The 12390-nt window shown below is 36.9% G+C and overlaps 1 protein-coding gene across 1 annotated transcript; it reads right to left on the minus strand.

Moving 5' to 3' along the window:
* Window positions 1-3232: 3232 nt before the first annotated feature.
* LOC118747094 (atrophin-1-like) lies at window positions 3233-9653 on the minus strand. The gene is made up of 3 exons (XM_036481085.1): window positions 9458-9653; window positions 5708-6912; window positions 3233-4451 (listed from the first exon to the last, which is right to left on the minus strand). Exons 1-3 carry the CDS (start codon window positions 9651-9653, stop codon window positions 4110-4112), a joined length of 1743 nt encoding a protein of 580 aa, XP_036336978.1. The 3' UTR covers window positions 3233-4109.
* Between the last annotated feature and the right edge of the window lie 2737 nt (window positions 9654-12390).

Below are 12390 nucleotides of genomic sequence, written 5' to 3' on the forward strand. Positions count from 1 at the left end.
ATCCGTGCTACGTGCAATGGCTTTGCAAGATTTGGAGAATACCCCTAATATGAAAACGACTCATTCAGGTAATAAGAAAACGACTCGCCCAGGCGAGTTGCCTTCGGCGGACTGGCAATAAGAAATCGATACGATGGAGATATCACCGGCAATAAATTTGTTGCCGAGGGCGAGACGTAGGCAACAAAAATCGTTTGGTGGGATTGTTGATATCAGCTTCGATAAATTTTTTGACTCCCATTCGATTGGAGATATGAATTTTTGAAAAAAATATATATGGGTTAAATCATTTACATATATAAATACAAACATATCTACTCAAACATCAATGAAAGTGCATGCGGGTTGTGATTTTTCATTAATTAAGTGAAACCACATTTACCTTACATCAACATTTTGAAACAACTCGCATACAAAGTCGAGCCATAATTGCTTTGTAAGCACGCTATTTTAATCTTTTGCGAAAATGTGCTGATCAGAATCTTTCTGTTTTGTACCAAGCGTGAGGAAGGTTAAAAATCAATGGAATTAGCAACGTAAGCAGTTGTAGAAAAAATAATTTAGCAGCAATGTGTGATACATAGTTACATACACTTAGGTCTCTTTTTATGTGGGATTTTTATGCGGTTTTTCAAACCATATTTTTTCGCTGTAGCCATTTTGTTTTTTGAGAGTTTTTATGCCTTTTTTCAGTGTGTAAGAGACAATGCTTCTGATAAATAATTTGTCCTTGTATTTTTACATAAATCGTGTATTTATTTATTTATTTATTTTTTTTTGTTAAAATACAGACACAATTTTATTTATTTCAATATTGTTCAGTTTTACATGGAATAATAAGTGTTGAAGTGAAGAAATAAATTGTTCTTTTGCTTAATATTGCCTCACTGGATTTTTGTATGCGGTTTTTAGAATTTTTTTACACCGATTATCTGCATTTATGCGGTTTTTGAAAATGCTGGATCGCATCGCCTATTTTGTATGGAAGTAAAGAACTTTTTTATGCGGATTTTTTTTCTTTTTATGCGGCTTTCTGAGGAACGCATGTACCGCATACAAAGAGACCTAAGTGTATTTGTTTTATTTACAGCTCATAAACCCACATAACATAGAATCAAATTGCAAAAGATGATACTAAGCTTTTTAATTCGCCAAATTCAAAGTATTATGTTGAAAGGGTGGTCCTCAAAGAACGAACATCTATCTACATAATTAATTTAAAAAATTTTAAGCTAAGCTCAATAGCACACTGAATGACTATTAAACAAGAGTTTAGTAGCAAATGTGATTTATTTGCAGTTGGGTTGCCGATGAGCACCGGCACTGAAATGTAAATGTATAATATGAATAGCAACTAAAGTGAAGTGATATAAATTTGAAGATAATTGAGGTATTCACAAAACGGTGTCGTATTGTTGTTTAAATAAATGTTTAGAGAACTTGAAACCACAACCAATTAATTTATAACCCTGCGAAAATTCAAAACATTACTTTGATGGTACTTTGCGAACTTCCTTAATATATTTTTTAGGCGTTTAAAATTTATGACATACAACAATACGACACTTAGGACATCGTTGTGAATACCCCAAATAGAATTTTAAACTACCAGCAATTAAGACTTCAGTGCGAAAAAGCTGCAGAAACAATCGAAAAAAATAATAATTTACAAAATATACAAAAATGCAGTTGCCAATATAGTAACTCAGTTGCCGGTTGCCATCTGTAATACCATTTACGCCACTAGCAACGCAATTGAAGTTCGGTTGCTATCCTGACAACAAGAGAATCAAAATCTCATAAATACTAAAGCTTTTAGTTCTCAATATGAATATAGTTATAATTAATAAACCGTTTCTCAAATATTTCGGACGCCTTATCGGATTGACCGTACAGCTCATAATTTTTAGTAATTAAATACATGATATAATAATTGGTAAAATTTTTTCTTATATCTACACTTTTTTGGTCGTTTCGAGTTATCCTGAAAATCGAAAAACTTAAAGCTGATTACAACGAATAAATTTGACTGAGAAAATATTATGGGCGAGAGTTTAATAATGATATTGATCAATACATACATACATTATTTGAACAAAAAAATGCAAATTAAATTACATAATTTCAAATTGAAGGAGTAAGTATACTTACTTAAATTAGATTCAAAATTACATTAAACTTTCGCTTGAAACTTTGGCTGTCTTTGTGAACGCATTAATGCAAAACAGTAGCCACTTTTATTTCTAATTCACAATTTATGCAACTTTGTTAAAAATAGGCATTTCTTCATGGTTGCGCCATTTGCACATTACTACGCGTCATGGATGAGAAGTAAAAGAGACTTATGCACTATATTGATGAGTTTAAGAAGACAGTCTTCTTACTCATTTATAACGGTTGATGACAAACTTAACTTAATGGGCCAATACAGGTATCAAACGTTTCATCATACATACAACGGAAACAATTGTCTGGCATGAAGAAGAAATAAAGAATGAAAAAGGACCACCCTAAAGCTTATACCCTATGGTATTAAGTTATCGCATAAGCCAATCAATTTGTTTTAGCTACGACTTAACTGGCCAGTATTGAAAAAATTTGTAAACCATCAATATTTTTTGACAAGAACCAAGATCGTAATGATTACGATCTTAAAATCATAATTAAAGCATTAAAGTTTGATTTATATTTCTCCGATCATATTTAACTGTTATTTTATGAAATCTATTTTTTTTATTAAGAATAATTGTAATTTTTGGATTTTTTTTTTTAAACAGTTTTTATCGTAGTTATTTATATTTTTTCGGCCAAATCAAAACCGTTATTTTAAAATTTGGTTTAGTAGACAAAAGATTTAAAACGGTCTCAAAAATGTAGTCTCTAATACTTTTAATGTTAAAAAGATTGAAAAAATAAAAATTCAAAACCACATTACTTTTGATCGAAAAAACTAAAAATCACATAATAACGCTCAAATTTGACTAAAAAATAACAATACAAATTTAACGATTATTCTTGATCGAAAAAAACAAAAAATCTTGGTAATGGTTATTTTTGGTCACTGGTTTATGGCCTTTTTAGTAAAAAATTAAAAGCATTATAATTTTTCTATTTATTAAGCATTTGAATGCTATGTATGTATCCTATGAATTTGGTTCTCATCTTTTGCTTAATAACAAAATCAAACCAGTTCGATTAATATTTTACAGTTAATTTTTTAACTATCCCTATTTGCCAATTCTAAAACTTGTACATAGTATGTACATATTGTAATTCTGCATTTTCACAATTTAAAAATCCACTCACCAAATGCCACGAAAACACCTAAGTTTACAGTGAATTGCAATATGGCACTAAAACAACAAATTTAATTTTTAGGGCGCCGTAGTTAGTAACTCTCCAATTTTCGGAGACTTCTTAGTGGCGCAACAATCAACAAATTCTGCTTAGTTATAATAAGTATGTTAGCTTACGTATGTTTTTTTTAGTAATTTTTTTTTGTATAGTTATGTAATAAACCATCTTACATCAAAGTGAGTTGTTCATTAAAAGACAAAATTCGTGAAAAATATTAATATTTTTTTCTTTTGTACCAATACCTAGTGCTTAAACATCTTACGCACGAAGCCTACTAAACAATATTGTACAAAAGGCCCACAAAAAAATTTATTGCCATGCATTTGCACCTGCAAAATGTCATTTACCCGTGCTGTCGCAAATACTTCAACATCAAAATTGACTTCGTTGCACAGCAACAAGTCTTACAATGAAAACAATTATATATATACGTTTGTATGTAGTTTCTTGGTAGATACAAATGTGGCTTCAAGTACATAACCTCTTTAGTTTTTTTTTAGTTTTTTTTTTACATACAAATATTTATTGTAAGTATATCTTACACCTCATGCGAACTCAATTCGCACTTACGGAGTTTAAGTATATGCTTATGTTTTTGAGGCGGGACTTAAATGACTAACACCTTTGGTCCAAAGTCAAAGGTAGCCTTAGCCCTCCTAACAAACAACAAATTTTATTTCCAGCAGCAAATGCTGCCGGTTCGACAATAAAAACCTCTCAAAATATGTATATACGGTCACCAATTAACGCTTTCAAATGGACTCAGTTTTGGAAAAGTGGCGAGTGCTACTACCTCCACTGCCGCTACTTCCACTTCTGCCGGTGGTTCCTGAGAATGATTTACTGTTGTTATCATTTCCGGACGAAGCATTTGCTGCTTCACTATTTTGTCGTTCGTGATACTCTTGAAAGCATGGTACAATACATAAATTCGTTTGGCATTCGGGACAGTGGTATTTAGTTTTGCGCCGCAAAATTCTACCATGTCCATCTATTGTGTTCCAACAAAAGTTACAACCCAGAGCCGGTCCGGGACGTATTACGGGGCAATGACTAGAACGAGGATTTTCCAAGGTGATGATCTCCCGAGAGGTCTGAAAAAAATAAAATAAAAAATGCATTATAACAATAATAAATATATAATTCAAGAATGTCGATTATAGATATAGTAGGGGAACACCAAGCGCGGCAGATTAACTCAAATGCGGCGGATTTGCATAACGTCGGTGATACTGCAAAACGGTTTATGCCAATACCATGTGACAGGTATGTTTACTACCCGGCACGAGCGCGTGCAGAGAGCGCTTTGTCTGCGAACCACCTGGGAAATGTGTGTCCAGAAGCAGTTTTACTAATTCCTTTCCCATCGCGCTCCAGGAACCGGCTTGCTTCTGCAGAAACTCGATCGGGTTCGAAGATCTCGACAGAACTTTTCTTAACAAGGCAGTCTCGGAAGTACTCTGGATGCCACTATACATAGAAATCCCTCCAAGAAGTTCCCTTTGCTTCCCTCAAGAGGACGCAAATGCTTATAATTTTGCCTCTCAGATTCGTGAATTAGTCTTTTTAAGTTTTTTAAACACTTCTAGATGGACAAAGCTGATATTAACCTTATTCGGTTCGGTCACAGAACTAACTATTGCGACAGAGACATACATATGTATGTATATACAGTGGTGGAAGAAATAATAGAAACATTTTATTTTGAGCAGTTTTAGCTATATTTATTTTTTATTCGATCTTAAATATTTTTTTTGTAACAGTATAGCGTATTATATAACAAGCACCATTTAAATCCAGAAATTTGTACAAAAATTATGAAAATTCAACTAAAATTCCCAAAACCCCCTTAAAAATTTTAGAACTTATTATTCAGAACTTTTGGAAAAATTTTAAGTATGCAGTCAAATTTTAGTAGGATAAAGTGCAAGTTTCAAGACTCTAGAAAATCGCGTTGATTTTTTTTTTTTAATTTTTTTAAGTGGCAGTGTCATGCATTTTCTTCCATATAAATTATGCCGACAATGCTCAAAATTTCTCTTTATATGGGAGAAAATGCCTAGCAGCGTCAGCAAAAAAAAAAACAGGTTGCGCGGGGTCGAAATATTTTGAAATCCCGCATTTACGGTCAGATTTAGTTTATATTAATAATACCTATTACCTATGTATGTATATGAAAAGGCATAACTGTACAAAAAATTTGTCGATAGGTGGCGTGGGAGTAGAGATATTTGGAAAACCCGTATCTATGGTCCGATTCGGTTCATATTTAAAAAAAAAACTTAATTTAAAAATATATATGTTTTTTACTATTAACTTATTTAGATAAATTATTTATTTAGGTACTCACTTGTGGAGAAGACACCGATCTTTGTAACTCCTCACTCTTGACTCGCAAAGAGGGTAAGTGCTCAAACGAACTACTACTCGTAGCAGTGGCTCCAGGGTGCAAACTGCTTCTACGCTCCGATAATAGAGCACCCGTTGCGGATTTTGAACTACGAAAATTGCTCGTCGGTGGTGGTGTGTTCGATTCTGAAGATCGAACGCCCTCCAATGGTGCCGAACTAACGCTTGATGTATTACCTTGGACGCCAGTAATGGATGATGAGGTTGTCGGTGAACCAGTCCGGCCACCTGTACCACTGTCATCAATATAAGTTGTAGTAAACTGTGGTAGGGTGAGCATTTTTGAAGGACTAGCGGCTGTAGATGATGTACTCATAGTGCCGATCACCTCATTGGACGATCCTCCGCTTCCACTTGATACGATTTGATGTGGTACTACATATTGCGAAGACCCAGCTGGCGGTGGTGATCCACCGGACGTGTACATTGATTCCGGTAGTGATATGTGTTGTGGATGATGCAACGAAATGTTGGTGATATGACTCGTGCCAGCACTGCTGCTGCTGGCGTTAGTGGTTGTGCCCGAAAGTGGGTGTGAAAACTGACGATGTAACGGTGCAAAGGGGTTTGTGCCACCGCCACCAACTATTAATGAGCCGGCAGCACTAAGCGAATGCTGTGTGGGCAGTAACGGATCCGAATGCTGTTTCATAAGGAAGGGTGAATTCTGCGGAACTGATAATAAATGTGGTGAAGACGGAGTCAAACTCGGTGCTGGTTCGGAAGAGTGACGTTCAATACGTGGCGGCACAGTCAACAAGTGTTGGTGGTGGTGGTGGTGGTGTGTGGGTTGTGTATGCAGCTGGTGAGCATGGGCAGGCGCAAAATTTGAATGCGTACTACTGCCGGGGGAATTGCTGAAGGGATCAAAGTCGATACATGAACCTGTCGGTTCGGGTGAAGCTTGAGCATTTGATAAACTATCACTATCGCGTTTAATACGCGGTTGACGCGTGAGCACTCTATTGCGTTTTGTTCCCATTTGCTGTTGTTGCGAATGTTGGTGCTGGAGTTGCATAGCAGGTTGCTGTTGTTGAGGGAGTGGGCTAGTAGGTGAGGGAGACATTGCCATATTAACGGCGCGCGGCGAGCACTCAGGTTGAGAGACAATTGTTTTCACGGCAACGTTAGGCGGCTGTGATATATCTAAAAATAAAAATAAATAAGATTTCAGTAACCTTCGATTGCGTTTAAAAATTTGCATTAGGGTGGTCTTATCAAAATCTATATTTTGTATAGAGCACCTCTTTATTGTGTTTTATGTTAAATTTTTAGGGGCCGCCACCAGAGTTTGATAAAATTTTTTATTATTTATTTATATTTTTTTTTAACTAATTGATATCCATACACCCACCAGAATATGTTTCCGTACAGTGTTTATTTTTAATACTTGCAATATTTTTCGTAATAATTTTTTTTGGGTTAATTTTTTATATAAATAGACTTTATTCTGCATCAAATGTCATACAAATTAATGATTCAAAGTTTTTACAAAATTTCGCAAAATTCGATGAAATGTGACCAAAATTTTCAAAACACTGTACGGAAACATATTCTGGTGAGTGAGTTATATCTGGTCAAAGTCAAAACTTGTGAAAATTTAAAGTCAGTTCGCGCTAAACATTCATTTGGATGCGAGTATTATTTATTGCCATACACGTGCTAGCTAAAGTTTTTCTTTACTATATACTAACAGAACCGCCAGACGTCAGACGGACGGGACAGAGCTATGTCTGCCTCCAGAGACTCGCACCACAATAGCTCAATTTCGCTTTGGCTACTGCAGCAGGCTAAACTCGTACCAGAGCAGAGTGAACGCAAATGTGCCCAATGAAAGCCCGGCATGCGGAGAGTCGCCACATGACTCACGGCACCTCTTCGCATGCCCCCAGAAACCCTATCCAGCTGACGCCCCTGTCCCTATGGACAGACCCAGTGGAAGTTGCGCACTTCCTGGGCCTCCCTTTAGCTGAGCCTGACGACAACGTTGATGGACGAGCCGATCCGAGCGGAGTGTATAGCCGCTAGAGCAACAACATGTTATGTTATGTTGTCAAAAGTGGACGGAGCTACACCTATTTCCCAAAAATCTGTAATAATCTTATAACATCCCAGTAGATAATTTCAGGCCCAAAGGCCTTCTTGAGATTCCAGAGGCCTTCCACTCTGCTTTTCTTTCTCCTTACTTTTTTGTATGTAGTGGCATAAATTGAAGGCATAGAAGGGCTTCCAGAACGGCTTTTGAAGGACACATTTCAGAAGGCCTTTGGAGGAGTTCTTATAAAGCTTGCTTCTTTAAGGTATTTATTTAAGGCTCATATCAAATATGTTTTATTGCAATCTAAAATGCATTTTTAAATTCATTTGTAATGCTAAACAACATAAGCTTATACTTTCGTGTAAATTATAAGTATAGAAAGCTCGTCTAGACCCCTTGCAGGGAAGCACGTTCTTCATTCCTTCTTGGGTCGCCCTTTTAGAATGGCTTCACTTAAGAAGGCCTACCTAAATTATCTTGTGGGATGTTAAAAGAATGTTGTACGTTAATTAGCGTCATACATATTAGAGGGCTGCGCAAATGGTTTTACTTTTACTGTGCACTATTGCACACTTCAGTAAATGCAGTACTTCAGCAAATTCAATTGACAATAAATGAAGTGAATGAATCCATAGTTAAGAATAATTGAGGTAAGTTGTTGCTAATGGCCCTATTTTATATGGCAACTGGTGCTAGTTGCTGTTCTGGTAGCCATGTAGTCTGTTCCAATAGCAGTGCGGTTTACAGGATTTAGTCAGAAGTCGTTCCCATAGACAAAAAAAACTGTAAGAGGGAACATTTTTAGAAGAGTAACTGAGCAACTGTTCCTAGTCAGAAGTTACAGGATTTAGTCCGGAGCTTTTCTTCCTATAGGTTCATGAAAAGTATCAAACGATAGGCAGGGTTGCATTTGTAAACGAAAACAGAACGTGGTGAAAGCAAAGAACCTTATATTTGTTAAAACATGGACGTAAACAACAAAATATTTGACTATGTATAGACTTTAATTAGGCTTACGTGGTTCAACGAACTAAAGAACTAGTTCATCTCAATGAACTACTTCGCTAGTTCGGCCTTTTCTCATTTTGGGTCACGATCCAAACATTCTTGGCACGAGCAAAAACCCATCTTTACAGATACGTTTTAAAACGCTTTAGCATTGTTGCTGCTTCAGTTCCTTGCCAAGATAGGGCATTTTCGAACTGGCTGCCGAGATATGTAGGTCGATCTTCAACCCAGGTGTCGATATAAATAAATAAATAAATGTATTCATAAATTGAACTAAATGAACTAAAGAACTAACTCACTAACGTAAACGAACTAAAACGCAACGGTTCATTCAAAAGAAGAACTTAAGTGCCCAACTCTAGTATGTATGTAGTTTACAAAACTGCAAAAATCTCATGTAGTGCTAAAAAGTTATTGCGAATGTCGATTTCGAGTTAAGTAGTTCCTAATATAAAACAGTTTTCATATTATGTAAATTACCGTTATATAGGAGTTGAGCGTGGTTAGTGTCGATTTCGAACATTTTTAGAGGTTTTTTAGCTTACCTGTAAGCAATGTTCGTACCGAGTTTAGTGGGGATTGGTGAAGTGGCTGCTGCGCTAAAGCAATATTTTTCTTATTTTATGCCAAAATTCCAGGACTTACGGAAATAACTTGAGGCCCGCCCACATAGAACTTTGGCGTTGCGTTGGCGTTGGCGTCGCTTGAACAACTGACTATAGTCATTATAATGAATACATGAATTCAAATGCAGCCGTCCACATAGACAAAACGTATGTAGTTGTCTGGCACCAGCTTCCTCGAGCTCAACGGTAAAACATAATTCGTAACTGATTTCCATTTTGACGTAGAATACGTCTTACGTTTCTATATGGAGGCTATGCTCAAATGTTGTAGTTGTAATTTTTAGAGTTTCACGAAAACGCTTATTGCACGAGAACTAGTAAATCGATTTCAAAGAAAATTGTGGCGTTTCAAAGACAAAATTTCAAACCTATCGACAGATACATTTATGTAAGTAACTGATTCGTTGTCTGTCATAGAAACAACGGTAAATATTGGCTTATTGAGCCTTTAAGTGCTCTAGCAGCTTATGGTTGGCAGATATAACTCTAATTTTCGGGATATAAGTTCTTTGGAGCAGTAGAAATATTTTCGTATACCAACTTTATATAAATTCAACAAATATCGAGCATTTAAAGGCAAAAAATTGTTGAAAAAATTTGGAATTTTTTTTAAATATCAAAATGTCGAAAACCGCTCGAATGATTTTGTTTTTGTTGTATTTTTCTTTCGTTTCGTATATGGGAAGTATTGGTTGATATCTTCTAAATATGTTTATTTTATTCAAATATATGCGCATAAATGCTTTTCCATACAAATCATCAATTTGCAAACACGTGCATGTGTAAAAACAGTTACATAGGTGCTGGCAGAGACAAAAGGACACCAAAACAGATTGCGCAGGTGAGGGGAAATATGTATAAGCTGATCGCAGCATCCCAATAAACATTTTGGCGAACGTTCGAAAATGACCTTCGATATCCAATATGACTATCGAACTGAGAACCAAATCATAACCAACCTTAGCTTTCCAACGTTTATAGTATATTGGAAATACACTCGAGATGTGTTCGAAAAAATGGAAACCATAGTAACAAGAGAGAAAGTGATATCCGGCTCATTCTCGAAAGGAAATATAAGAAAATCTCTCTCATTAAAATTCCAATTCGATAATGGGCTGGATTTCGAATTCATAACGAAAGAAAAATACATTGGATAACGAAGGTTCCGTTTTGCTGGAGAATGGCCTAGTTCTCGAATCGAATACTAGCCTATTTCACCAAGAACTGCCACCTCCTAATCCAGGGTGTGATGCGACACCGTGCCTATAGGACGGTTTGCAGCCAGGAGGATATAAACCGGCTGTAGTATAACGGCGCCTCTTCGACACCGGGCCGCATCGAGGAGTAATGGTGGCCTTACTGCGACATGGGGCGCTGGCGCGGTGGACCAGATGAGATCGCCTTCCAGTTAATTGACTGCTGAGCTCGCCTCGTCGAGCAGGCAGTCGTACGAACAAGATGTATAAAACTAAACAAAAAACAACAACAAAAACAGTAAAGCAAGCGCGAAAACAATCACGAAAACAGCGACGACAGCTACATCAGCAATAGCCACAACTGCAACTATCGCTACAACAGTAGCAACAGCAACTACTGCAGCGAAAACAGCAACAACAGCACAAAAAACAGCAACGGCCACGCACGGCAGTAACATGCTGGGCGGGGGTAAGGGCACCAGGCGCAGAGGTAGCTTCTTTGAGAGCCTGACCGAGGATTAGGCTGCCCTCTTCATTGAACACGCCAGAGAAGAAGAGAAGCCAAGCACCAGCAGCGGCGGCGTGGATCAGGCGCAGCATCGTTCGCAAGGCCTCAAGAGAGCAGAAGCATTACTCCCGAAGAGCAGACATCGCTTTGCAAACAGGCATCGGACTGAAAGCCGGCGTCGCTCCGGGAGTCGTGACCGCTCCGAGAGTCGACGCTGGTCCAGGGGCCGGCGTCGTTCGGAGAGCAGGCATCGCTCCAGCAGTATGCACCGTTCCAACAGTAGGCACCGTAGATCTCCCAGTCGGACCTCCTCAGCGTCGCATGAGTCAGGGTGGCAGGTACAGGAGAATAAGAAGCGTAGTCGCAGGTGCAGACCTCATCCACTACCCCCCTCCAGTCAACCGGGAGCCCTTGATGACCACCATCGTATGAAAGGAAGTAAAAATGAATCAAAATAATGATACACGTTATGGCATATGTATATCTATTTATAAGCTGATGGTACATATGATTGAAGTTCATGTGGATCTGCTTCTCTATTGCTAAGTAGTAATATTTTGCAATTCATGCAAGTTGTGAACAGCAATAAACTAAGTTGAGTTGTGAACCATAATAGGGGCCCAAATTAAGTTCAGATATCTCAGTTTTGGCTCGAATTATCGGGCACACTAACAGGCAAACATAGTTTAATCGAAATGCGAATGGTATGTCCAATACTGTGTATACGTACTCAACTCTGAAAGGACTAGGTAAAATGATGAGAACCCGTTATGGAGCTATTGAACTTGGTATTAAAGATAAAAACAAATCCAATAAAATGCGTGAAATGACTATTTGAAATTTTACGTAAAAAGTTATTGCCCTTTCTGCCATTCTCAGTACGTCGCGCAGTGGATGTTGCTCAAATGATTTATGTAGTTCGTCATACAGACATTTAAGAGATTTGAATCGAGACTCCTTACCCCTTTTAGGAACAATCTAATCATGTGGAATCCAATATCAAAATATCAACGTTTTTTATAAACTATTTATATTTATTTCTTTACACGTATATCGCACATTTATTAAATTTAAGGATATTTGTATTTATACTTTTATTTTTAATTTCGCTGGTTTGAAATATGCAATATAATCCTTATTTATGTATGTATGTATATTTAAAAATCAAATATTTCCATAATAAATAGTTATGCAATTAAGTCTATCAGAAGATGGCCCACTGCTTTGTGTGCTTTGTGTATTTTTTTT

The sequence above is a fragment of the Rhagoletis pomonella genome, unplaced genomic scaffold (genome assembly GCF_013731165.1).
Source record: "Rhagoletis pomonella isolate Grant_MI unplaced genomic scaffold, Rhpom_1.0 Rhpom_scaffold_00011, whole genome shotgun sequence".
Taxonomy (NCBI): domain Eukaryota; kingdom Metazoa; phylum Arthropoda; class Insecta; order Diptera; family Tephritidae; genus Rhagoletis; species Rhagoletis pomonella.